We start from the raw sequence: 27,819 nt of genomic DNA, 5'->3' as shown, positions 1-27,819 counted from the left end.
ATTCCTGTTATTACGTTTAAGTTTTTCTGTCAGTGAATTTAAAAAAAATACTATTTTGGTAAACCTTCCATTAAAATTCATAAAACTCTATATCAATTTTTAATTTAATTTAATTTATTCCATTTTATTTTATCAGTTTCATCTTGCATTTCTCTGTAGGCTTCTCCTGTCTATTGATATGACATGATTGATGTCAATACTACATCGTCAATCCCGCGGGAATACAAAAATGACGTCTACAGAATATTTTTCAAATTAAAAGTGTTCCTTATTTGGAAAAATGCTACCCTGTACTACAGTCTATGTGTTAAAACAAATGACAATATAGTTTTCAGTTATATTGTATTGTGAGGCATAATCATGTTAATAAAATAAACCCTGTTTGCCAAGCCGTTTTTCCTTAAAGAATTGTAACATAAAAACACACTTCTGACACTAATGCTTTTATTTTGAAAATAATGTTAACTAAACCGGAAACCTCATTGCTTCCGTTTACTGCGAGCTTGGCTGTTCGTGTTTTGTAAAATGACCAATCATACTGGAATACTGAGCATATGCGCTTGTTTTATGTATGTAAAATGCAGAGGCGGGCGGGGTTAAGGTCACGTCACAGATAATAACCGGTCACGTCGGATTTTTAGCCTTATGAAACGACTGAAGACTCAAATCGAGGTCACTCTTTGTGAGTACTTCCTTTTAGCTGTCAACACCGAGTGTTGAGGGGTGGTGAGTACAACTAGGCGACACAACAGCAGTGTAGAAAACCGATAAGCCAGATATCATTTGTAGTATATTGTTTCGCACACAGCTAAGTTTGGGTAGGTAGCTAAAGTTTGCTGGGTCGGTGTCCTCGTTATACTGTTAACTATTACTAAGCTAACGTTAGCTAGTTATGTGTAGGTGAAGTTATCCTGGAACTAATCGTTCAACTAACCATATTACTCGACTAATATTTTGTCTGTGGATATGCTACTCAGCTAGTTCGTTGCTGTCTATCAAATATTAATGTCCTGCGACAATGCTAGTCGCTCGTGTCCTCGTATCATTCAAAATGTGTAGTTGATGTCAACTGTGACAAGTTGTCACAACCCTCTAGCTTCATAATACCAGCTGATTATTGGGGTCGGACTAGCGAGTCATTAAATGCCATTGTGACATATGGCTAAGTTTACGACTCTACTCAATTGCTACCTTTGCACTCATTACAGTTAGGATACTGTAGCTGAATGACTTGTATCCCAGTCCTTCTGAATGTGGTGCAGGACATGACCACACAATATACTGCAAAGACTGTAATAAAATGTGATTAGCTTGTTCTATAAAGGGAAACCGTTTTTCTTCCACATATAAACTAGGTGCTGAGTGAACGCAGACAGAAAAAAAAACGTTTGGGTGCTGTGTTCTAAGTCTGGAAACAATGTATTCAGAAAGTTTTCAGAACTTTATTCGCCTCAAAATGACGAAATAAAAACGTAGAAAATATGTTAATTAAGAAAACGTGAATATCACATTAACCTTGTTTTATTAGAGGTGTGTCACCTGGGATATATTTCCAGGCTTATACATAGATGTTTGTATTTAATTTACAAAACTGTCGGTGGAATAAATCATGAGTCTGGGTGGGGATCCCCTTGGCAGGTTGAACATCTTTGCCAACTGCAGTAGTCTATATTGTCTATTTTCTGGTCACTCACTCTTGTCGCTTTCAGGCGATGAGAGGACTTGGTTTGCTCAGGTTAGAAATCTTTTTTCTCATAGTCTGATATGAGGAACCTCCTTCTGCCTGCCATCTGGGCCATAAACCCGATATCATTGGAGTACTGCAGTGATGAGCGTCCTTCTGAAGGTTCTCTCATCTCCACACAGAATTTCAGTAAGAACGACCACTGGGTCACTTCTACTAAAGTCCCTGCTCTTTTGGTTGATTGGATGGCCTGCTAGTTCAAAAGTTTCAAGAGTCCTGTTTATTCCAAACTGCTTTCATTTAAGAAATATAAAGGCCATTCTGTTCTTTGGAATTTTCCCTGCAGCAAAATGCTTAGCATGCTTTGCAATGCTGCACTGTTTCTGATCACTGCAGGAATTCTGACTTACCCTGGTTTTTGCTTTGACGTGCATCATCAGGCATGAGACTTTATATAGGCAGGTGCCTTTCCAAATCTAGTCTGGTTAATTAAATTTACCACAATTTATCAGTCAAGATTTTGAAACACTTCAAGGGAAATCAAGAGAAATAGGAGTTAAAGTACACAAGGATTTTTTTTTTTTTCATTAGTCGTTTTTGTTTTTGCTGTGATATCGCAAGGTGTGGGAATTAGATTGTTTGTTTTCTTTAAAGGGTATTCAGAATAACTCCTATATTCTTTTCTTTGTCAGGTATGGCTGAGATTTAGAGGCAGATGTGAACCAAGTGAAAGCCCTGCCATCAATCCCCAGCACATCCATGTGTATAATTTTCTTCAAGTTTGACCCCCGGCCTGCATCCAAAAATGCCTACAGGTAAGGCAGTTAAGTCATGCATTAAATATACAAGGACTTGAAGCAAGTTCTTGATAAACAATAGAGCTGTCTCATATGACTGTAGGTAATAAAGCAAAAACAAGGTAAGCACAAAAAACAGGTATCAGCAAACCCTCTCGAGGCATTGTCAGCCACAGAACTGCACACTCTGAGCAGAGATTTTAGTATCTTGCCTAAGGACACTCCAGCAGAGACTCGTAAATCAAGTGTGTAGCAGCAAGTGGAGAAACATTGTGGTTATGTTAATGTTATTGCCATCTCTGTGCGCTATGTTTTAGGGGGCGAGGTGATAAAAACTCTATAGAACATTTATGTTCTCATGCAGATTTATTATGTAACTGTTTGGGCCAGTTTTAATATTTTACTTAGAGCATATTTCTCAAAATTCATAGTTAACATGCAGCTACCAAACTCTTGCAATGTTTTTTCACATCTTTGCTGTGATTCCCTCACAAAGCCGGATACTCCCTGCAGCTAGGAAAGTTAGAAACAGCCTCTCTACCAATTTTATGAAAGCACTGACTCTTTGTGCAACCTCCGTGTGCCCTACCCAGCAGTAAATGCTAACTTCTTTTAGTGAACAGCACAGATCGGTGTAGTACAAGCAGTCAGTGTGAGTTACAGCCTGATGGTATGTGGAGCCCCAGCTTATTATAATCCCCCAGAGCTTGAGAGCAAGCTCTCTGCCAGGCCATTGTCCATCTTTGTCCTTCCCTCTGGGAGTCTGACCTCACCTAAGGAGATCACAGCAGAGGTGTGTTATGAGTACTGACTCAGACCTGAACCTGGGGAAAGGTGAAACGCACTGTGTCCTAATGCAGCATCATGTCTGCTATTTATAGACTGTACTGGCTGCAGAAGCAGTTTCTTTTTTTCAGGCGAATGTGTAAATCAAAAGGAATATGCAGCATGCTAAGATAAAATTGGATTGAAGGCAGAATTAAAGTTTCATTAAGTGCAATTATTATAGCGCTCACAGCACAAAATGACAGGAATGGATCTGCGGGAGTTAAATGGGTTAATATTCCACACAAATGACTCGCTGATTACCCTCATGCTGAGATCTCTGTATTCAGAAACGCAATTTCTAGTCTCCACTGTGTTTTTCTTCACCAGCTGCTCAGAACAAAAGCACTGCAGCAGTCCACCAAATAGCATTGCAATATGATTTTGACCTGGATATATTGTATCACTTCTCATTAAGGTTAGTCATTTAAACATAATATAAAAGTGCCACTTACAATCCCTTTAACCAAAAGATGATGCTGATGTACTAAACAAACAGCATAATGGCAGCCCTTCATAGAGCTTTTGTAATAGTTCTTTATCTCATGTTGCTCATGGCTCTTTGCAAGTAAATTATAGTATATGATAAATAGATTGGTTCTTATATAGCACTTCTGTACTCTATTTGAGCACTAAAAGAAGAATACAACATGTCTCATTCACCCCACATTCATATAAGCACTTTCTTCTATTTCTAAGTGCTTAGAAAACCACCAACCCTCTGATCAGTAAATTACCTGTCCCACCTCCTGAGCTGGAGCCACCCCTAAGCATGTATTCATGATGTAAGCATGTTGACACTGTAACTGAACAGCAAATAAAATAATTGATCCTCTTGGGATAAGGTCACTATATACGATGGCAGCATGCCTGTTAGGTCATCACTCTGACACAACCTTAAATGTCTCGACAACAATTGAAGATGTCCATGCTTTTGGTGACTTTTGTTATCTCCAGAGGATGATAATGAAAGTCTAGTGACTTTGGTGATTCCTTTATCTTTCTAGACCCACCATGAGGTTAACATTAACATGCCTTGGTGTAAATTTATCAAAGGCTCAGGAAATTATCCCATGGGAGCCACATGTGTTTGGATACATAAGTCACTGTGTTTGTTGAATAGAAAGAAATCAAAGTTGAGTGTCAATGAGCTTTGATAGCTCTTTCCTTACCACTGTGCCTCCTACATGGCTGGCTGACTCACGCTGTGATCCGAGCAAGTTGCATGGGATTTGCCCCTCAGGATGCAAAAGCAGATGCTCTCTTCCTGTGTAGCATCATTAGTGTTAGCTTTGTTTTCAGGAGCAGTGGTGGCTCATAAAGCACCATGGGAACGGGCTGTCATTAGCCTTTGATACACAGAGGTCGACCCCTGTTATGTCATTTGGCCTTATTTGTTTGCTTTTAACAAGATGCAAGCTCCTGTGTTGAAGGAATAATAGGAAGACCATTAGAAGCTTAGGAATAAAACATACATTTGCAGGTTCTGATGCATTTCACTGACCTCTGTGGCTTTTAATGATTTGTAATCATATGACAGCAGTCTTTACCTCAATACATCTAAAGATGAAGTTATAAAATTGCTTGAAATATTTAAAAATATTGAATGAAATGCAGTGGTTTACAAGCAGTTTAAACCCTATATTTATTGGAAATGGCACAAAAACTAAATAAAACCAAACCTTTTTTTTAATGTATGGCATTTTTTTAAAGTCAGTGCCAGCAACAAGCAATACTTTCCAAAAAAGTTGGGACAGGGAATGTTTACATCTGTCCTTAATTTAGTTTAGTTATTTATTTATTTGACTGTCAGAGACCATGAACAAAAGCATTCATCTCTTAGGAGGAGTGATGCTTTATAACAGATTTAGCTACTAGCTCATTTCCATCTGCTGTCTCTGGGGAGGCAGATGCAATAGTAAATATGACATACAAATATATATCCAAGCAACTCGATATAAAAGGGATTATATTATCAAGCAAACATACTCAGACTAACAGCCCCATCCCCCTTGCTCCCACCACACACTGAGATTTAAATTGTGCATGTTTGGGGGGCACATATATATACAGTCATGAAGAAGAAATGTTGTCATGGAACTCAGTCTAAATGCACCTGGTGATTCAGTAGCTTGTAGAACCACCTTTAGCAGCTATAACTTAAAGTCATAGTTTTCTGTATGACTTTTATCAGTCTCTCACATCATTGTGAAGGAATTGTGGCCAACTTTTCTTTACAATATTGCTTTAGTTCTTTGAGATTTGTGGGCATTCGCTTATGCACAACTCTCTTAAGGACCTGCTACATACAGGTCTGGACCATTTCAGCACATTGATTCTTTTCTTTTTCAGCCATTCTGTTGAAGATTTGCTGCTGTGCTTGAGATCATTGTCTTGTTGGATGTTAGATGGAGGGGTTTTTTGGTTTGTTTTTTAAAGGTGACAATGGCCAGACATCTACACTGTAGTCTTGTTTATCTGAAGGACATTGTTTCAGAAGCCTTGGGATTTAGGAGGAAGAGGCTTTCTCCTGGAAACCTTTTCAGACACCCATACTCTGAGTGGTAGCACTTGGGTTTTCTGCAGTTTCTTTAAGCATTGCATCGTCTGACGTTGGGGTGACTTTGCAGCTCCCCAACTCTTGGTAACATTGCGGCATTGTATTAACACATATCTGAATGCTCCAGACCAACAAACAGTTAAAACGTCCACATTTATAGAGGCGCTCACAGTTTCTGAAGAACAGTTAGACAATTGGAGTGGTGTAGTTAGCAGCACCTCCTATTACTTACCCTCTTCAATCATATGAAACAATAGAGTAGTACTTAGTTACAGGTTTTCTAACCGTGGAGATGCTATTAAACGATTTCTATAAGCAGGCTAGACATCTGAGTGAAAAATTGCTTGTAAAAACATAACATTTTTTTATATTTCATTTCATACTGCCCCAAAAGTTTTTGATAGGTGACTACAGATAGGCAAGCTCTTTCACAGCAAAGCCCTGCTGCTGTATACAGAGATTTCTCCAGAGATTTTTTGAATCATTTTAATAATACTCTGTGCCATAGATAATTCTACATAGTTTGGCATTAAGATGTATTGAAATGCTTTATCTGTATTTTCAATGCATCTTTTCACAATACGAAGCCACTCCCCATATGTACTTAAAAATAAGACAGATGCTTTTTATTTGTTTATGTTATTAATTTGCTGCTATAGTGCAGATTATTTTATTACGCAAATTGCATGAAATAGAGAGGTTACCTTTTTCATCAAGGAACAGAGTCAATGTTTACTGTTTTTCATAATATCTGAGTAGGAAAGATGGGCTGTGTGAAGCTGTGTGATTGTTGGGTCTTAACTGCTAAGTGAGGACATACTAGCCCACTACAAAAATGACAAAAAGTGACCCGTGAATAAAGGCAGATGTTAGAACAGGTGTTGCATTAGATACAGGTCACAATACAGTGTTTTGCTGTTAATGGTTGTGAGCATAATGGCGTCATTACAATCTGATTCACTCCGAATAATAATAAACTGTAGGTCAAAGTTTAGTGCAGCTCAACTGACAGACAGTCTGTGTCAGACTTAAGAGTCCCATTGAAGGGGATTTATTGGAAATCAGATCACACTCTTGTTCAGGCTATTCGCTCTTGTTTGCAGCAGTAAATGTTTGTCTCGTAGCCTTGCTTCGACAATAAAAAACAAATTTAAAATGGAATAAAACACCTGCAGAGGTTACGTGCATGTGGCAGACACAGCCAGCTTTGCAAAATGAGATTGAGATAAGATGATTTACTTGTAAAATACTATTTCAAATTGTTTTAACCCCTTAATAGCCTGCTTTTTCTCCGCTTTAGGTAGCTCCTAACAGCAGTGGGGTTATCCAACACTTGATTCAAGCTATTTGATAGTTACAGAGTTTAATAGTCATAAACTCTCATTTATGTGGCTGTGTCAGTACTTAGAGATGCTCATGCATATTTCTCCAAAATTCAACCTGGTCTATTTCAAATGTTCAGAATCTTTGAGCTCTTCATTCTAAATATTTACAATACAATAATATGTATTGTATTCTAGTTTCTTTGTTTGTTTTTTAAGATTCAAAGTGTTTTCAGTTGTTTCTAAAAATGAATAAAACCACAAAGCCAAAGGCATTGGAGTCATTTCATAAAAAACATCAGTGATTTCCTCCCACGAGTTACATGGTCTCAAAATACATAAGAGTGGATGGGAATTTGTTGCTTGTTGCTCAAGAATTTGGCTTCAGATTGTGAAACTTGGAGCTGGTGTAAAATTGATTTTCTTGCAAAATTTCACATGACTAGCTGCTCTAGTTGGGAAATAGTAATGAAACACCATACTTCAACCCCATCCCACGTACTACAGGGATCTGTAACTGTTCATCCGTCCATCAATCCATCCATTTACTACTGCTTATACGAGTTCAGGTTGCAGGGCCATCAATGTAACCAGAGACCAGTGTCCAATCCACACAAGACACTAAAATCCTATGTCTCCTCCTGTGGTTGATGGGCCCACAGGAGGACGGACCTATGGAGTTTCTTTGGGCTTGCTTTTCCTATCCTGGGCCTCATTCCAGGATGAGACCCCTGTGACTCAAATCCAACCACTGCAAGAAGGTTACAATTCATTTTTGCACGTCTTCATTAAATAAACCTGTTTTATATGGAGGGACTCAATCATATCCAAAAGCCTGCTGTATATGGATAAATTCTCCAAACTTGAGCTCCTGACTCTATTGCCTTTTGCTTTTTTCAGTTACATTCCTTTTGATCCTCTTTACTTTGGTCATCTTCAAAGAAACACCTTCTCTTTGCAGCCTTGACCCTTTATATTCTCTCCTCTGGCTCCTGCTCAATCAATTTAGAAAATGAGATGCTTAACGTGAGTGCTTCTGGTTGTATCTGAGGACTTTATTATACTGAAAATGTGAAAGTTGCACTGTAACAGTCTGGGAGCTTATTTTTTACACTGACCTTCTGGCCATAAACCACAAACGCTTACTGTTTTCATCATTACAGATGCTGTATGTATATATGTACTGTAATTATATAAGTCTCTAGTGGATAATAGTAGCATATGTTCTTACCTTCATGTTAAGATCAAATGAATTAGACTCACCATATGATAGAAATATATTTTTTTTTTTTCTTTTTTTTTTTTAAATAAATGTCCCATAGGCGAGAGAGGGAGAAAGCTGGATGAAAACAGCAAGAAGAAAGAGCAAAAAGTGTAGTGGACATGTGATTAGAGTCAACAAAAGATATACAAAGCCAGTGTCGATTGGTTTGCCTACATTCACTGATGATGATTTCACATAAATAAGCATATATTGATATATATTGATATCAAATGTGGATTCCCAGCCCTTAGGATAATGTTATGTTATGTTATGTTATGTTATGTTATGTTATGTTGAATACCATGCATTTGTGTGTGATTGTCAGTCCAGGAGGTTGGACAGAGAGATGATAGAGAGACTGTATAGGAGCACGAAGAACCAGGTGAGCAAATAGGCAGGTAATGAGGTTAGGTGAGAAAACAGCTCTATTTCTAGTTTGCATCTTGTCCAGGTGTATGGAGTGGCAGGGTGGTTCTTAGGCACTACAACAGGTCATCCAACTAAATGAATTGCTTTTTAACATTGTAATGCAATGTTGTAATTGTATTGTAAAGGCATTTTCTATGAGTCTGTGGTGGCCAGTGCGATCCTCTATGCTGTTGCATGCTGGGGGAGCAGGCTGAGGGTCGCAGATGCCAACAGACTTAATAAACTGATCCGTAAGGCCAGCAATGTTGTGGGGATGGAGCTGGACTCCCTCAAGGTGGTGTCGGAGAGGCGGATGCTGTCCAAGATAAAGACAATGTTGGATAACACCTCCCACCCACTCCATGACATGTTGGTCAGTCACAGGAGCTCGTTCAGTGAGAGACTGAGATTACCCAAAAGCACCACTGAACGACACAGGAAATCATTCCTGCCTGTGGCCATCTCCCTGTACAACGCATCCACTTAACACACTGTTTGCTGCTACAACTACACATGTTTCTTTTCCAAATATTTATTTATAAGTGACTTATGTATGTATGTATGTATATATATGTATATATTGTACTATTCTTAGTTAGCGTATTGTCTGTCTTGTCTTAATGTTGGTTTAAAATGGAGCACTGTAACAAAAAATAATTTCCCCCAGGGATCAATAAAGTATTCTGATTCTGATTCTGATTGTATGCATGGCATTATGATTGGGGGCTGAGCCCCCTTTACAAGTTTTAACCTGTTATGTTCTCAGGCTAATTTTGGCTGCAAACAGAGATGAGTTCTACAACAGGCCATCCAAAGCTGCAGACTTCTGGGGGGCCAGCAATGAGATCCTCAGTGGTAAGCCTGTACATATACACTTGAGACCACCAGTCAAGCTTTTCACTAAACAGCAGTAATTTCTAAAGCTAAAGCTAACACAAATTAGTGAAAAACTTTCTTGTATGTTTTGTGTAAACGTGTCTGTTAGAATTTAATTGCTTATTTTGATTAATATATGCAAGGTTGGTTGGCTTTTTAGTACTGCTTAACAAACTTTACCTGTAAGAATAAAGAGCTTTCATTAATCAAGGAAAAATCCCTTTCCTTCACCTCAAAAATCCATCGCAGAACATCCCCACCCACAGCAAACTACATTTAATTGACTGATGTTCAATACACATTATGGCTAATCAGAAAAAATCAGTCTTCTGTTTTTCTGCTGAGGGAAGAAATGGTGCCATATCCTCGTTGTTCGCCAGTCTCCTCTCCCCTTTGTAATAGAGGGGTCAGAACTCGACTAGTGGGTTCTTAATTGATGGCTGTTTTTATGCAATGTGACAGGAATAAATGGCTCTGTCTTATCTGCAGGGCTGGGGGATGAACGGGGCGTGAGTGTGGTGGGTGGGTAGCAGTAGGGCCCTGAAGGAGACGTAGCATGGCGAGAAGGGAAGTAAGCTATTGGTCCCAGTGGAATTTAGCTAGCTTTCCATCCACCCTCAGAGGAATTAGACCATTTGGCTCTCGAGGTCACTGACTGTATAAGTGGACCTGTCTTTATTGATCACCAGGAAGTGCTGCAAATTTGCAGGGCCTGACATTCTTTGTGTCAACTGGAGGAGAGGGATGTAGAAAGAAAACATTCATTTACTGATGGACTAAAATAATTCCTGCCATCACTCTTATGAGATTTCATTCCAATTGGACAACATCTTGAAGGTTATATAAGTTTTATACTTCCTCTGATTGTGATGTCAGTGACACAGAAAAAAATATTTTCTATTTGTGCATCTTAATGTGGACTAGATTTCTTACTGCCACTCAGTCTATCTACTATATGAAACAAGCTATTTAAGCCGCTCTCCCTTTGAGACTGCTCTCCCTTCAAACCTAATTTCTTTTGATTGGCAGTTTCTTCCAAACAGAAGGTTTTGCACAGTTGGGGGGCGGGGCCCCTGTGTTCACAGCCAGAGCTGTGTGCCTAAAATGGTCATATTTGGGATATCCACTGCATATAGAACTATGACCACACACACACACTGACGTTTTGAAACTTTGTCTACTTTTAATATCCACATTTTTAACATTTGTGCAAACAGCATGATGTCAAATAGGTAAAAGCATAATAAGACCATTTCAAAAATAATATGTAATATATATTTGCTACTAATATCAGAGAAACTTCAAATTTCCATTACTAATTATTTATTCTTTTTTCTCTTTTTATTATTTATTAACATTTTTCTAACTGTAGAATTCTTTCCCTTTCACATCTTTTGCATATTGCATGAATTTATGTGTTTTTTCTCAAACTAGCACTTAGCTGCAGTGAATAATTAAAAAGTCTGTTTGCCATATGATTAGTGACAAATGACCTAGTTCTTTCTTGAGTTAATCATTCGTTACCCATCATTTGTTCTTGTTAAGGAAAACTGGCATGCAAAAGAAGCAGGGTATACTGAAGAATCTCTGTTATTATCCGTTAAAATCGAGTCATACTCTTTTCATGTGAGGTCTGATGCCCCTCTCTTTTTAAAAATACATTGTAACTCTGTGTTTATCAGGCCTGGACTTGGAGCTAGGGAAGGAAGGGGGGTCATGGCTGGGGATCAGCAAGAGGGGCAAGCTGGCTGCCATCACCAACTACATGGAGGGACGTCCTAACCCTGATGCACAAGGACGAGGTAATCAGCCATGAAAATGTCCCAAGTGCCCCTTTACAGCCTCAGTGTCTAGAATCCATGTGATAATATAACTGATTCTAAGGAATAAGTAGTACACATACATTACATACATTTCTTATTACGTTTGCTAATTTGCAGGATTTCTAGTGTCTCACTATTTAATGGACAAGGATCAGGACAGCTACTCCTACCTGAAGAAGGTGTCGTCAGAAGGCCACCTGTACAATGGGTTTAACCTCATCACAGCTGAGTTCAAGTGAGTAAAACGTGTTGTGAAATCCATCTGCATATTTTCTATGCACTGATAAAGCTGATTCAAATAAGTATATCCATCATGTGGATGTTTACACTAACATTTAAAAACAGACGCTATCCACTGTTGCATTTCATAAGATGAAATATTTTCCAGAGTGAGAAGAAATATGCAAAATAGCCACACTAGGCTGTATAATGTGTGTCTTCTCACAATCTAAACAGTAAAGGAGTCTCTTTTTTTTTTTTTTTTTTTTTTACTGGGCTTTAACTTTGTTCCTCTGAATTTTGGCCTTACCACGGAAAGAAAACCACAAAAGCAACATCTTCATCTTTGGAGTGCCAGCCAGGCAGAACTGAAAAGACACTGAGCTGCGAACGAGCCAGCATTAAAATTCCAAAGGAACACCTGTTCATATTTCAGGGCTATAAACAAAGAAACTCTAGACAGCATAAAAAATAACGAAGGCTTTTTCCCCTCCCATGTGCTTCACAAGCCTGACTTGACTGAATTTGATGATAAGCATAGAAAAGAAAGAAAATGGGCTCAGTGCACACTCGGATAGCTGTCAGGTTGTCGGCCCATGTAGAGAGCTGCAATATAGTGAAGCCATACTGTTGTCTTAGGGAGCTGGAGCATAGTGTAGCTGATGTAAAGGCAATATTACCTGAAATTACAAAAATGTGTAACATAAAAAGTTTGCTATAAAGTGTTGACGCTTGATGCTGTGCTGCTGATGGTAGAGAAACCGCTCCTGACGGGAGTACAGCCAGCTCTCCTGCTGATAACATTATGACTGCACCTGCCCAAAGGAAAGCGGGGGAAAGGAGAGTTCAGAGGTTAAAAGTTGTATCTCTGTTGGAGAAGAAAAAGTGGACTTTTCCTCCTCTTAACATAGCCTGAAGTAGTTTGTTATCCCCAAAAGAGCTTTCAGGATAGAGAAATATTTTGTTTTTCATATTATTTTCTTTGCCACCTAATAATTTCTACCAACTCCAATATAATGGATAAGGTGCTACTTTTTGAAACAGTATTGTAGGTTGGAAACATCTTCTGTGGCTTTGGTATTGCAAGTTTCAGCAATACAACTGAAAGACTTAAACATATCTCTGTAATGTAGTGGCTCATTCAAAGCTAAGCTTATTTATAGGGCAATATTTTATATGAATTATGAATACAGTTCTGCCAAATATCAACGTTTTTGATCAATATATATTTACCACATGCAGAAACCAATGTCACTCCTACATTTGTGATCGTGGTGTATTCATTTTTAAAATGGCATAATAATAGTAGCACACATTGGCACGACAATGCACAAAGTGATGTATTTTAGATTGTTTGCACTATACTGAGATTCACTGTGTCTCAGTACCATCAATATATTAGGCTACATTCTGTGAAAGCATCATATGAGTTACTGTGGGACTCCTATCGTGCTGTTTGGCTGCTGAGCTTTAAAGTATACTGCAACTCTGGTTCACTTTAAATATAGTTAGCTAGACCTTTTTTGCTTCTCACGCTAATAATTTTCACATCATTTTTTTAAAGTATTTTGCATCTGAGAGACTAGATTTCCCAATCTCAGCAGACTTTGCACCTCAAACTGTGAAGAAAGCCACAAGAGTTCAGCATACCACTGAACCGAGTGAAATACGCACATGTGAGATTCCAAACAAACATGTATTCTTAAAGGTCTGTGTATATACTTGTGTATACCTGCACAAAAAGTCAGCTACTTGGAGCTTTATTTTCAGAAGTGTCGGTATCATCTGAGCCTTTGAAAGCTTTTTTTCCTTTTTCTTTTTTTAACCTAGGGGCAACCGTATGACATTATCTAGGTGGCTTAGCTGCTATTTTTGATCAGCTCAGAATATGCAGATGTCCCTGTTAAAACCAGGGGCAGCAGTTACATATGCACAATCTTTTTTAGTAAGCACCATCATTACCAGCCTGTTTGTTATCCACTGCAATGTGCCCAGCTGCCCTGAGGAAATAAGGCGTTTGGTTTCTTTCCGAATCAATAACTGCTGGTGGATTGACAGTAGCTTTACATGACAATTAGAGGCTTTTGGTTTCATCTGTAAGCACAGGCGTGATTTACGATGTGGCGACTGGTGGCAGTGGGGTCAAGATGTGCCACCTTCTTTGTGTAAGTCTCATCACTCTTTACAGATACATGAGAGCAAAACTGTACACTTAACATACAAACTATTTGATAATTTATTTATTGCTGCTTATTAATGGAGAAGTCTCACCAGGAATATTCTTTAATCATGTTGGATTGGATTGTGCATGAATAATTTGGTCTGTGGCAGCCTTGTATTTAAAGAAATGTCTACTGGGCCTCACAGTCGTGAAGCTAATGCCATATATATTTAAATTTTGATCTGACTCAGATATTCTCAGCTTGATGCTCTCGAGGCTCCATATCCAACACTTCATCTGACTTGTCTATAGCTCTGGTTTTTGATCCCACTTTAAGTCGCTCTTGCTTTAAAGTCAATGCCCAGAGATTATCCATTTTATTAAATATGTGCTCTGATGTTTGCCCGCAAAGAAATGCCTCCCTAATATGCACTTTCAGTTTGGCTGTTTTAAAAAAAAAAAAAAAAAAAAAAAACAACTTTAGAAAGTGGTTCGATCTTATTGCCTCAAACCCTGTGTTGTAATTCTTGGCAGAAACTTGTTCGGGCTCAAAAAGAAACACAGCGGGGCAGCAGATACGCACATTCCACAGTATCAGGGGCGGATGAACTCTCAACATTTTAAATGATGTTAATTTTTGCTCTCTGATTGTTTGCATGGTTGTATGCACAGCCTTTTTCTATCAGATGGGAGGTCTGAATTACAATACATCACTGGTATAATATAAATATTTGAAGTTCCATGTTTCCATACAGTATATGAATGTTTTACTAAGAACTACATCTGTCATGTATCTCTTTTCAATCAACATGGTGCCATCAGACTGACTAGAAATAGTTCCTTGCATTTTTACAGAAACATATTGCCAAAGCCAAAGTTGGAATCACTGATGGTGACTAGGCGAGATGTAGGAACACGTCCTATTCAATGATTTGCTGATAAATCCCAAAGTTTCTGTCTGCTATGATTATTTTTTTCCCTCAAAAATTACCTGAATTTCTTGAAAGCTCACTCAACCATCTCAGCCAACTACACTACAGCTGGTGATGCTCTGCAGCCTCAATATAGAGGACTCTTCATTAGAATACTTCTCAGCTAGCATACTGATTAACTCTCTGACTGAGATCTGAAAAAGCCTGTTTTTGACTCTTCCCTCTTTGTTCTCGCTTTGCCCGATGGTCCCGACCTCCTGCTGTTCCCTCATCTCAGCCCAAATAAACCCACAGCACACCTGATGGGACTTTCAACATTTTAGCCAGTTTCAAACAGCACAAATGGAACTCTCTCTCCATAAATCCTCCACCTGCTGCCACCATGGTCAATTTGATTTGATATCACACGCAAAGTGTGTAGATAGAGCCAGGCTGTTGAGGTATTGTTGAGTGAAGACCTCAATACCAAGACAAAATACTAGTTCAGACAATTTCATTTTTGCAGAGCAGACAAATAAAGGCTTCTCTCTCAGGTTACAGTGCCATCTGGTTCTCATTGACTGGCTACCATGTGCGTGCTTGGATGAGCGGTCACTGCTTTCGCCTTGAGTGAATATTGGCCAGTGCTGATGTGTTTATAGTTGTTGGTTTAAGAAACCATGCTCAGTTCTGAGGTTTAAAAGAGATACAAATATTTCAGCGAAATATGCGTGTGGTGTGAATGAGACACGGCAGGTCCATACATCAGTTTTTAGCCATCCTTATTGACCGCAGCTGCCAGACGCACATACATCACACCACAATACACCACAACAACCCCAATTCCCCGGCGGGCATGATTGCGGATGCCGTGCAGGTGCGTCCGCCCAGCACCGCGTCCACGCCCCACCACAATGCGATATATATTTAATACAAGCAAGATTATAAATGGTAAATGGCCTGTATTTGTATAGCGCTTTTACTAGTCCTCCAAAGCGCTTTACACACCATCCACCCATTCACACACTGGTGGAGGCAAGCTACAGTTGTAGCCACAGCTGCCCTGGGGCAGACTGACAGAAGCGAGGCTGCCATATCATGCCATTGGCCCTTCTGGCCCACACCAGTAGGTGAAGTGTCTTGCCCAAGGACACAACGACTGAGACTGTCCGAGCCGGGGCTCGAACCGGCAACCTTCCGATTGCAAGGCGAACTCCCAACTCTTGAGCCAACGATCGCCTCGATGAGCATTCGGATGGGGTCGGCAACTCCAGGCCTCGAGGGCCGGTGTCCTGCAGGTTTTAGATGTGTCCTTGATCCAACACAGCTGATTCAAATGGCTAAATTACCTCCTCAGCATGTCTTGTAGTTCTCCAGAGGCCTGGTAATGAACTAATCATTTAATTCGGGTGTGTTGACCCAGGTGATATCTAAAACCTGCAGGACACCGACCCTCAAGGCCTGGAGCTACCCACCCCTGTCTTACACCATTATGTTTGTGTACCCAGCCTGACTTAAGACAATGCTTTTCACCACATCATCATGTCAAACTAAGTTATTGGGGAATTTATCATTTTTATCGACTTTAATAAGAAAATTAACACCATAAACTAAAATTTCAGTTCATATGTAGGAGGAACATAAGCGCAGTATTTACACCTTTTTTGAAGCAGTCAGCTTTGAGTCCTTACTCCTTTCAGACTTGTTTGAGCTAACTGAAAAGCCTAAAAAAAAAGATCTGATTTTGCAGGCACACAGCCCCATCAAAAATGGACATTTGAAGATTGGAAAACCAAGCCTGTTCTGATGGATCTTCTGTTCCACTGAGGCTGGCATGTCCGACAAGCATGTTTTTGTTTTTAAAATCAATTATTACCTAAATGTCAGGCTGATAGCATTGGCAAGCTTCTGTTTATTTTCCCTTGGGACGTCATATTCATTCGACTTAGCTGGACTCCTGGTTGTCCACATTCCACCTGCACAGGCTCTAAGCCCCACTAGTGGAGACAAACCCACAGTCTGAGAACCCCAGATGTAGGGGATGATTATGTAAATCAGATCAACATGGTGCTAAATCTGAAGGACATGCTCAACATCTTGGGCAGTCCATGAAGAGAGGAAATGAGGGTGTGAATTATATTGTTCATGTTCCTGTAGAGCAAAATATAACTAACCACCTACAACTAAGAGATTTTTCAGCATTGTTTAACTGACCTGTTTTAATTGGTTATTCTGTAAATGATCAGAAATAGTTTCTTTCAGGCAAGTGAAGTTGAGAAAAATGTAGTCAGTTGAAATATTTGTTGTTGTTTTTTTGTTGAAAAACCAAGCAGGCTCATTTGATTATCAAAGCCGTTACAAAATAATGTTCTTTCAATTTACTAATTCATTAATAGACTTGTTTTTCTCAACGTGACATGAAATCTTTGTTAATAATGGCAAATATTCTCAGCTTGTGGTGCTAACAGGTCAGACCAAAGGCTGTCTAATATGTACTTTGGCTTTTAAAACTATTTAGTAAATGTATTTGCAGAGTAAAAGCCCAGCAGCATATTGTGCCCTTGTCTTGCCAGCTCTCAACTGGGAAACTTTCCAAGTCAGATGTTGAAACAGTGTTGCACCACATTTGAGATTGACTGATGCCACTGGTATTGCTGTCATAAAACTGACATCAAAAAAACGAATTCCACTACTGGTTCAAAGGCTTCGATCATAATTTATTATTCACTCTCCTGTACCAAGGCTGTGACAGATGCCCTTGATGTCGGATAGATTTTTTGCAGACTGAATAAATTCCCTCTAACTGAGGACTTTGCAAGGAGATCTAACACCGTAACTAAATGGCTTTTGTGGTAGTCAAGGGTATTTGCAGCACTAATTTTTACTTTGAGACCTTAATTTCACCCAGTTGTCCTTTGTGGATAACATCAAAATTGTTCTAGTGTGGTATAGTATTTTAACTTTCCCATTTGAATTGCGTCCAGCAATAACACAGGCTTCTTAATTCCTATTTTCCAGGGCTGCAAAGAAAATGCATCATTAAAAAATGCTATATGGTGCAGTTTGTTATTCTCTTTCACCCTCAGCGCTCATTTTCCATGTTTCCCTGAGGAATGCCCCTTTGAACTTTCTCTTTGCTCTATTTCGCTTTATTTCAATAGCCTCAAAGTCTTCTGACTCCTGACACAACAGTCATAATTAGACATAAACACGTTTGATTATCATAAAATGTCTAATTTCCCATCTTACTGTGTCCTCTCTAGAGCTAAACAAGACATTGTGTGTTACTATGGAAACAGAGGCAGCCCTGAACCCATCCATCTAAATCCAGGTCTGTGTTTTTAGTATGGTTGCTGTAGAAACCTTTCATACCTTTCCTCCTGGCCTATGGCTGGCTCATGTCAGTCTGACATTTCCGCAGTGAAATTGCTCTCAGATTGAAGAACACACCAGAAAGACGCTAGCAGAGCTTGCTAATGTTTAAATTTGTCTGTATTTATCTTGTTCCCCCTCAGCAGGAATCTACGGCTTGAGCAACTCGCTGCTGGATACTCCATGGAAGAAACTGCTGAAAGGCAAGCAACACTTCACCAGCGTCGTCAGCGACCAGACGCTCTCTTGTGATGGGCTGGTGCAAGAGCTACTCAGTGTCCTTAATAATGAGGAGCTGTAAGTTCACAAACACCCACTTAAATCTCATTCAGCTGCAGTGCATTTTAAATTGTGTGAATGTAGGAGATGCCACTGAAAAAGCCTGATACTCTGCTCATGACCTGCTCTATGTCCTGAGCTACAGCCACCCCACCCCAACAACAGAAGCGACTGTTGTTGTTATTTTGCACTATCAGAGTAAAAGTGAATTGAATCATTCACTTTTACTCATTGACTATAGATTACCCATAGATGTGAATGTCAGTGCATTTGAGCTCTGTGCCAGACTGTCAACCTGACATAGGCTCCAGTCCCCCGGTGACCCTGAAACGGATAAGCTGAAGGGGATGGATGGATTGATATATAAGATAAACAGGTGCAATCAATTGAAGCATAATTTAAGAAGAGGGTGAAGGGTGTTGTCTAATAGACCAATAGACATCCCTGTCAGTACCAGAGCCCGCTCAGCGTGGTTGACAAATTTGACACTAAATTAATTTTTATTGCTTTAGTTAACTAAAATATTTTCCATATCTAGTTTTAGTTTTTAATTTAGTTTAATATACTTTAATAATCTTGCACAGCTTTGAAGACCCTCAAATGAAATTCAGATATAAGGGTCGCTGTGAGGAGATCCAGCACATTAATCGGTCACACATGGAAGGTGGTTAGAACGGGACTTGCAGGGAGCGATCACCAATAGCACTCAGCTAGAATCACTGCATTTGGTATAATCTGACCCAAGTTTCCATGCAGACACCCATACACTTAAAGGGTATTGGTGGATTTTATGGATCGCTCAGAAATGGGATTTGCTTCAAGAGCAATAAATAATGAAAAAAGTATTAATGCATGTGCAATTAAAACCCGACACGCTTTCTAAAGTTATCTGTTTTGTTGTTGTTGTTGTTTTAACAGGAACACACCTGATCCAATTCAGGAGACTCAGGGTGATGGTTATAGCAAGTCCATGATCCAGGCTCTGTCAGCCGTGTGTGTTCGCTCCCCTCATTATGGAACAAGGTCAGAGCCTTCCTCACTCACCAGATATCATTTCTCTCTCACCTCCTTATGTGTTCACTGGTGGTGACTGACACTGCTGTGCTAGACAGCAATATCACAGAACAGTGAACTCTTGGCACACAAAAAAAATCCCCAGTGTAATCAATCCTCCACAGCAATGAAACACTGGATTATTGGGTACAGACACTCTCTTGTAGCCAAAAGGTCAGAGGGTTAGTCCTTTCCAAAGCTATCAAAACATCATTTAGCAGGGCAGCGGCAAACAGTGTCTGAAAAGTGACTTTTCATAACCACTGTCATACTTATTAGATATTAAATTTACAATTGTTTTCTTCTCTGTATTGTTATCCATTCAGAACCAATACAATTATCCTGATAGATGCAGAAGGGAATGTGATCTTCACAGAGCGCACCATGCTTGACTGTGACACAACCAAATGGAGCACCAGTTCTTTCCAGTTCAAACTGCAGGAGTGAAGACACAATGGAGGAAACCTACTCTGTGCCTTTCTGCATCATCTCTCCTTCCGTTACCTTTTCCTCACCATCTCCTTCAGCTGAGCCTCATGTGACCGCAAAGACTCATCAGCACTTTTTTTATTCAGCTAGTCACTAGCTGCCTCGTTAACATCAGTTTCATATATTTCTTACTTTTGATTTAATTTAAAGATGTATGCTAATTTTAAAAAAAGTAAAGATGCCAAAGGACATTTAGAGTTTTGTAGAGGAAAATATTTTACCTACATGTCATGAACCTTCTCAAAAATTATAGCTTGAATGTAATTTGGTAAATATAAGATTGGTGTGATGCCATTTTCTGTCATGAACGCTAGACATTGTGGCCCTTTCACACACATGGCAAAAGACAGGAGATGATCTGTGTTAGGCACATTACATGCAGTACGTTATGACTGGTTCTGACATTAGTGGTTTTAAATACAGCTTGTCTGGGTGAAGTGTAGAAAAGCTCGTCTGCGGTGCATGAATACATGCTTTTTGGTGTCCGATGTAACCTTCCATCCATGATTTACATTTTATGCTCTATTTTCAGGCTGCAGGCTAAATTGGCATCCTATGACAAGTCATAGGGTCACATATATTTTTCTAGAAGATTTAAGTTCACACGAGTCATCACCAGGATTACTGGCTACTTTGTAAGTTTCTGATTACCCTTTCATTGGTGTTTAGGTAATTTTGCGTCACAGCATCAAATGTTTCAATGCACTGTTAAATGCACTGGATCTTGAAAAAACAGCCTGAAAATAAATAACAGTTTATCCAAACACCTCTCTTTTTGATTGTTGCATTATGATTACGGATACAAAATAACTGTCAGGAGCCATGTGCTCACACACATATCAGTATAGGCCTAGGAAGCTGGCTCCGCTGCTTCCTGTATGACTCTAGGATTTACCCACATGCAGGTGACGTATGAGTAATGTATTTATTAATGTGAAGAAAGCTTTTTGTAACCAGATTGAACCCATGGTTAATTTGACTTCTGTTCCCTAAAAAAAAAAAAAGAGTTCAAACTTGATATGATTTGTGAGTAATATGTACATACGTATTTTGATCTTTTGTTAGTTTTTTCCATTTAAAATCTCCCTATGGTCATTTAACCAGTATCCCTGGTTTGCAGTGTTATGCCATTGTATGTACTTTAGCTGACCTGCAACTGTTTTCAAACAGTGACCCCTCCTGCCTGTGTGGAATATTGCACCCTTCAGGATGTACCTGAACATTTGGTGTATTTAAAGATTACCTTCTTATTTTTTTAACCAGCAGAATGGGCACTGGTATCTTCACATCAATGTTTTAAAGCAATACAGCATCTAAAGAGGTGTAGAGGAGTATAAATCTAGACAAGTACAAATAGAATACCAGTGGCACAGCATTAAAAAATAATGCAGTTTTTATTTTTATCTGATTAATTTCAGCTGTGAAACAAATTTGTGGTTGTATTACCATCACTCCATGTTTATAGGCTGTATGTAAACATCTTTATAGTTTTCTTCATATACTGTGTGCTGTAAGCATCCACCAGTCCCAGAATTAGCACTCTCTGCTAAAGGCAGCAAGAGTCCACTCGACAAAACCAAAGCATGTTTTGTAAGATTTTGCATCACTGATTAAATATATCTGAATTTATTGATTCATGCAGGAGGTGTGTAGCACATGCTCACTTTAATGTTATGTTATAATTTGGTTGCTCTTCCCATTTTTAAAAACATTATCCTTTTTTAATGCTTGTCGGCTACCCCTTGTAGTCAAAGTGTGCATAAAGGGATTTCATGCAATATCAGGAGTTTCAAAAATGTGAACCATCCCACTGGATGGCTTCACATTATGTGAAAATGGGGGAGGGGGGATTCCAGTTATTCAATGGGACGTCGTTTGTAAACTGAATGATGCTGGAATTAGTAGCAACATTTTTCCACATTTAGCTCAAAGCCTTATTAAAAACATGTTTTTTCAAGTCATTTTTCACAATATTCAAATTTCCAAAGAGGAATTGGAAAATGTTCTTTCCCTGAAAATGTCTTTTACTGAAGCTGCATCTATCCTCTCCATCTCAAGGCCTACTCTGTAAGACTATTATAACAAGTAAGTTATACAGTCGCTTACATTTAATGCTTCATTGAGCTGTATGTTTAAGTGTAGAAGAAAACCAAAGATCAAAGACGACACAGTTCAGTGCCAGTTAGCAAAGATGATGCATTTTGTCCTTTGGATGTATCATATTGCTGGTCTCTGTCAGCCTCTGTGGACCTTCACCACCATCTGCACCACGCACGAGGGCTTGAGCCCATATTCAGATAGAGATGCAGAGTCGTTCACCAATAGCTTCCCAGCGACAGTCAGCCGGACTTCAGCCATAAGATATCCTACACACACAACAGAGGACAGAGATGAACCTCACAAAATATTTAAACATGTCAAAAACTATTATGTCAGGTTCCCTGAACACCACTGAAGATGCACACATTTTAAACACACTCCTTCTGTGTCCAAAACTCCTTAGCAGTGACAACAAAGTTAATATTTCAAAATCATCCTCAGTGCACACCTTTTCCCCCACTGTGGTCAAGATGCTCTTAGCTGTTTGGTTCCTCCTGCTCAGGATTTCTTCAAAGGAAAAAAGGAAACAAAAAGCAGTTTTAAAAGTTTTTTGTTGGTGGTGTTTTTGACTTTCAAGCTCAATCAAAGCAGAAAAAGACTTCAAAACAAATTCAATTGAATGGATGGGTATAATCTTCCATTGAAAGCCAGCAAGAAATAACAGTTTTTTAGAGAGTTTTGGTCATCATACACATAACAGCAATCACTGCGTTTGCAATATAATCTGTGACTATTATGAAAGTAACATAACTTGAAAAGCTAAAATCAATCATAACATTAAGCTCACCTTGTTTTTGTGGAGAAGGTGATCAGGCTTTTTCTTCACGTCCTGAGACCAGGTGCACTGGATCATCACCAGCTTGTATCTTCATCCTTTTTCACTCAGTGAAGTCTTTCTCTTTGTTCCCTTTGCAACAGAAAACTACCGTGTGATCACAGGTGAAGTTAGGGATATTTTTCCTGTGCAGTTTTTATAGTGCTTCATTTGGTGAAGCTGTTGATCCACTTTGATCTCAAAGGATCTCGACGGTGGAAAAAAGTAATATTTCTCCTTACCATTAAGCTAAATATAGATATAACAATTTATAATATGTCAGCAGCATCCCCATAAGGGAGGTCTCCCTGTAGTGTCCCGAATGCAGATCCATTGTGATAAGAGAGAATGGATCAGATTTGAATGTCCTCTGTAAAGTGTGCACAGCAGTAAATGGACAGCCGTTTGAATTCTGCTTGCAGTGTTTGAGGGAATGGGAGAGTCCACGGCCTTGGAAAGACTGCTGTGAAAATCACTAAAAACACTACAAACCTGCCCAGATAACCTTTGGTTCATTGGAGGAAGTCCACGGATGTCCTTCTATCCGTCCCTGTCTCACCTCCTGGTTGAGTACAGCAAGTGGAATTGTAAATTTGTTGTTTGTCCTCGATGTAAGGTAAAGTTATGTTTTCTATTCCTGAAGAGCTATACTAAATGTATTTTTTTAAAGCGACTTCTGTGTACCATGCTCCAGCGGTGTAGCTGTATGGCAGAAGAAATAATGACAGAGACACAAAGCTTCCAAGTTTTACTTTTGATGTGGGAGTGCCTTATTTGTAATAATGTACCATGCTGTGTTTTTTAATTCCCTTTTTATAATTCTCTATCTCTCTAATTCTCTCCAAATCAAATATAATTAGTGTTGGGTTCTATTGATGAGAAATTTGCTACTAAATGTGATCTTTACAGCTGCATTATGTCTGAATCATAATGATAATAAACCTGAAAAATGTAATTCATTCATAAATGTGAAATATAGTTAATCATACATTATGTTATTACTCATTCCTTAAGATTTAGTTATTTTATGTTGACCTGTCATTGTCTGCTGCTTCTTTAGCATTAGCTTGATGGCATTAATTACTTGTGCTATTCAGGCATTTTTTCCGTGTTTTTTTTTGTTAGCTTTATGATGACTGCTATTTTTTCTTCTAAATTGTTTAAGGAAATCAATGTCTATTTTATTAAAACCTTGTTATGCTTAATAAACAGTTAGGGTGTAAAGCATGCATGTTACAAGCACGTAGATGCTTTTATTTACAGTTTGTCGTTGGTTTCTTCTGCTTGTGCAGTTTTCCAGCCACCTTCTTCCCGTGCAGCACACAGTCCCAACATGATCAGATGATGCAGAACAGCCGTGTGGGTCAGCATCCCCTGACACCACACCCTGAACCCACCAGCCAAAGCCCTCCCTGCAGCTGAGCCACAAACCACATATTATCTCATTTAGAAAAATGTTTTGAGTAACTGACAAAACACGTAGTTAAGATTAATTTTTAGGGGTTTTGTTGGTTTTATAAACAGTTTAGTTTGAAACACACTGAATAATTCATTAACTACATTTTAAAAATCTGAAAAGCACTGTGGCGGGGCAGGGCCGTGCAGAGAGGTTTAAAGGGGCGGGTGCTCAAAGTTAAAAAGGGGCACATTGAACCAGGTTGAATAACAACAACACACATTCATCAAGAATCTAATATGGGAAGAGAAGGGCTGTGTTGATCTGAGACTGTAGACATTAAAAAGTCCATAGGAGAGATGGTAGCTGATTAAACAAGTGTCATGAGATAATAACAAAATGCAAAGATTGGTGACAGCGCTTGGAACCATAAGGCAACAAAAAACTGTGAGAAATAAATTAGGCTCTGCCTGTGAATCACTCTTTGCTTCTCTTCTTCCTTCCATCCCATCATTTCATATATCACTCTCCACTTGCTATGTGAGAACAAGGCACAACTTGTCTGTGAAGGTTCTCAGTCATCCCGGTCATCGTAGTCTTTGCAAGCTCCTTTGAAGGCACAACTTGCTATTGCAATAAACTATAATCTAATTATCCACACCTAACAACTCTTGCACTTAATCTATAATAAAATGATGAGAGAAAAATGTTATAGCACTGCCTTTAGTAGCCTCACACAGCTCCTGCTGTTTCCTCCTCATGTCCTTACCAGGCATGTCTGGACAATGTTATATCATGAGTAATATTTTTTTAAAAAATCCATCTAAATAAAACACACACATGCACGCACACACAGTGACATTTTAGACCTTCTTCAGAATACTGTATATACTATGGGCATCACGGTGCTGATCCATAATCCTTACATTATTATTTATTACTAGAGCTACAATAATAACACAATGAGGAGGGGGAAGTAATAAATATGAAATAATGTATTTATGATGATTCCATTTGTTTCACTATCCACTCTGTGCAGGGGCAAAGCTTATTACATTTTTAAACTGTAGAGATACAATAATTTTACTGCTGTAAAATCCAACTTTTGTCTTATTTAAAATATAAATCTAATATAATCTGCTTCTTAATGTATGTTCTTTAAAATACAGCGTGTGTTTTTAATATATTATAATTATAATAATTATTATGTGGACATGCATATTAGATCGTTTTTTAGTGAAATATAATCCCTCCAGAAAGGCAGGAAAAGCCCGGAAACTTACTTTAAAACGAAATATGTTCCCTAAAACGGTGACAGAGCTACAGATCCATGACAGCCTTACACAGGTAGCCAGCAGCTGTGACCAGCACTGCTTGTGCAGTTAATAAAAGGACAGGTAATGTTTGTCGCGCTGTTGCACACACAGCACGCTCGTTTGTTTCAGTTCGTCAGTTGCCACAAGACAACTTACCAACGTGTACGTAATAAGCTAATACTCCTGGGTGCTATACACTACAGTGCACGCTGTGCACCTACTTACTGGGTTTGTCGCATCAGTCTGTGTCTCTGAGTTAACTTGTGTTTCTCCTACAGCTCCGGACCGCAACAAATGCGCGTGCTCTTTGTGAGCTCGTTCCCGGCTCGTAACCAGCGCGTTCTGCCGTCAAGGGCGATCATTGGTTAAATGTGATCATGTGACTGATGCAAGCCAGATCCTTTTATTTAGCAAAACTGTGATTAATAGTTAAATATTATTGTTGATGGGCACAGACAAGACTCCGCACGCACACACACACACATAAAAAAAATAATAATTTTTTTTTAAAAAGTTGCCTCAACAAAAGGGCACTTTGGGCACCCATCAGGAAAGGGGCGGGTGCTCAAGCCCCTCTAGCCCCCCCTCTGCACGTGCCTGTGGCGGGGTGTGTGTGTGTGTGTCCATCCATCCCTAGGTGAAGCTGCACCCGATGAAGGAGAGGAAGAGCGCAAATAAGTGGGGCTAAAAACCACAGCACTTCTCAACGGTTTTTCAGATAGAATCAGATAGAAGCGCATTCTCCTTTATAAATATGTGTATCCCTTCGTTACCATGGGAACGAAGATAAAGGAAGTTGTAGAGTCAATGCGGACTTTGTGGACATTTGAAAAGGTCAGGAGTTAAGAGTGGGACACTTGGGGTTTTTTCTTCTTTTTTTCTTTTTGCCACAAGACCGGAAAAACGGCATGTGTCCCTAAGTTGCGGCTTCGGTACGTTGGGATCTACCTATCCGAAGAGGAAGACGCATAAAGGGAGTGACTTTTTTTTTTTTAATTGGCAGATAATTTCAAATGCAGCGTTTCTATCAGCTCAACAAATGTCAGCACACACAAACTGTGTGTAGTGTGTAGCACAGTGCGTTGGTAGCCAAATCGCCGGCTGCGGTGTTTGACACGAAGAAACAAGAAATCAAGCTGAGACAAGAAGAAGGTTTAGAAAGACAAGACAGGAGAGGAAGAAGAGACGTTACATTTAAAGGTAAGGACTCCTCATTTAAAGATCACGTGTAAGTCCTCGTGTTTTTAAATCACATACTGGGTCTGTACAGGTAACATTATGTTTTTTACATAGTGTGAAACGTGCTACAAATCAAACTTAGGTAGACTGTGTTACTTAAAGGCTGCAGGAAAATACTCGGTTGTGTTTAAAAAGGTTAGTTTGCTGTACTGTGATGGATTTAAAGCAAATAAGGATCCTAACTGCAAAAGAAAATAATTTTCAAAAAGGTTGAAATATCTAAAGCAATGGCAGATTTAAAAAAAAACACACACACAATAAAAACAACAGACTGCAGGGAGGTTCTGTTCTGTGATGTCACAATCAAGCTGGTCTGAATAGAGATACAGTCCCGATCAAAAGTTTAAGACCTCTTGAAAAATTGCAACAAAAAAATAAAAAAGTCATATTTTGCATGGTTGGATCTTAACAAGGTTCCAAGTAGAGCTTCAACATGCAACAAGCAGAAATTGGACAAAAGCATTTTTTGAGCATCCAATTTATTGAAAACAAACAGAAAAATAAACAGAAATCAAAGTTCCAAACATGAACTCAGTAATGAATAGCTTCACAGCTATTGCTGATCACTTCAAAAAATTTGTTGCGGCTCTGTTATAGCATCACACAAACATCTCACATAAGCTCTATCTCTACAGTTTTATGTCGCACTCATAGCACACTATGCCCACATTTGTGGAGAGCAACCTTTGCATCATTTGTGTTAATGGGAAACAGTAAGGCATTTTGTACCAGGAGCTCGTTTTGCTTGTCGACCCCTAACAGTCAGCAGATAACATGTTAATCAGGTTATGTTATGACAATCCCTGCAGCACATCCATTTAAATGTCTTGGAGACGTGAGCGGGGGGGCCAACTTCACTCACTCTTCAAATCCAACAAAAGTGGTATCAAACGTTTGTGCTGCGTTTGTGC

At 39.1% G+C, this 27,819-nt stretch overlaps 1 protein-coding gene and 1 long non-coding RNA gene across 9 annotated transcripts; one reads left to right on the top strand and one right to left on the bottom strand.

Annotated features, from left to right (window-relative positions):
* Positions 1-535: 535 nt before the first annotated feature.
* On the top strand, positions 536-22,197 carry tango2 (transport and golgi organization 2 homolog (Drosophila)). 6 transcript variants are annotated; one of them, XM_085424750.1, is made up of 10 exons: positions 803-818; positions 1,759-1,873; positions 2,377-2,499; positions 9,627-9,715; positions 11,419-11,538; positions 11,677-11,794; positions 18,114-18,181; positions 18,366-18,519; positions 19,420-19,524; positions 19,881-22,197. In XM_085424750.1, the coding sequence occupies exons 3-10, from the start codon at positions 2,444-2,446 to the stop codon at positions 19,999-20,001; spliced, it is 831 nt and encodes a 276-aa protein (XP_085280876.1). In that variant the 5' UTR covers positions 803-818; positions 1,759-1,873; positions 2,377-2,443; the 3' UTR covers positions 20,002-22,197. The 6 variants fall into 6 exon arrangements, with proteins under 6 accessions (XP_085280874.1, XP_085280877.1, XP_085280872.1 ...); XM_085424748.1 differs by lacking the exons at positions 803-818; positions 1,759-1,873 and adding an exon at positions 536-682; XM_085424751.1 differs by lacking the exons at positions 803-818; positions 1,759-1,873 and adding an exon at positions 571-726 and having other exon boundaries at positions 18,369-18,519.
* A 74-nt stretch (positions 22,198-22,271) lies between these two features.
* On the bottom strand, positions 22,272-26,109 carry LOC146656974 (uncharacterized). 3 transcript variants are annotated; one of them, XR_014913997.1, is made up of 6 exons: positions 25,895-26,109; positions 24,219-24,375; positions 23,450-23,519; positions 22,931-23,050; positions 22,592-22,650; positions 22,272-22,409 (listed from the first exon to the last, which is right to left on the bottom strand). It is a non-coding gene; the product is annotated as an uncharacterized LOC146656974 (long non-coding RNA). The 3 variants fall into 3 exon arrangements; XR_014913996.1 differs by lacking the exon at positions 24,219-24,375; XR_014913995.1 differs by lacking the exons at positions 23,450-23,519; positions 24,219-24,375.
* Between the last annotated feature and the right edge of the window lie 1,710 nt (positions 26,110-27,819).

This window comes from Rhamphochromis longiceps, linkage group LG12, assembly GCF_057381845.1.
Source record: "Rhamphochromis longiceps isolate RC_006_pf linkage group LG12, R_longiceps_female_GT1.1, whole genome shotgun sequence".
NCBI lineage: Eukaryota > Metazoa > Chordata > Actinopteri > Cichliformes > Cichlidae > Rhamphochromis > Rhamphochromis longiceps.
Note: the sequence above shows the minus strand (reverse complement) of the source record. Positions and strands in the feature narration are given on the sequence as shown.

Coding starts and splice junctions, on each gene's coding strand:
- tango2 (XM_085424748.1), top strand. CDS start 2,444: ATGTGTATAATTTTCTTCAAGTTTGACCCCCGGCCTGCATCCAAAAAT. Junction 9,716..11,418: donor CAGCAATGAGATCCTCAGTG/GTAAGCCTGTAC, acceptor TGTGTTTATCAG/GCCTGGACTTGGAGCTAGGG. Junction 11,539..11,676: donor CCCTGATGCACAAGGACGAG/GTAATCAGCCAT, acceptor GCTAATTTGCAG/GATTTCTAGTGTCTCACTAT.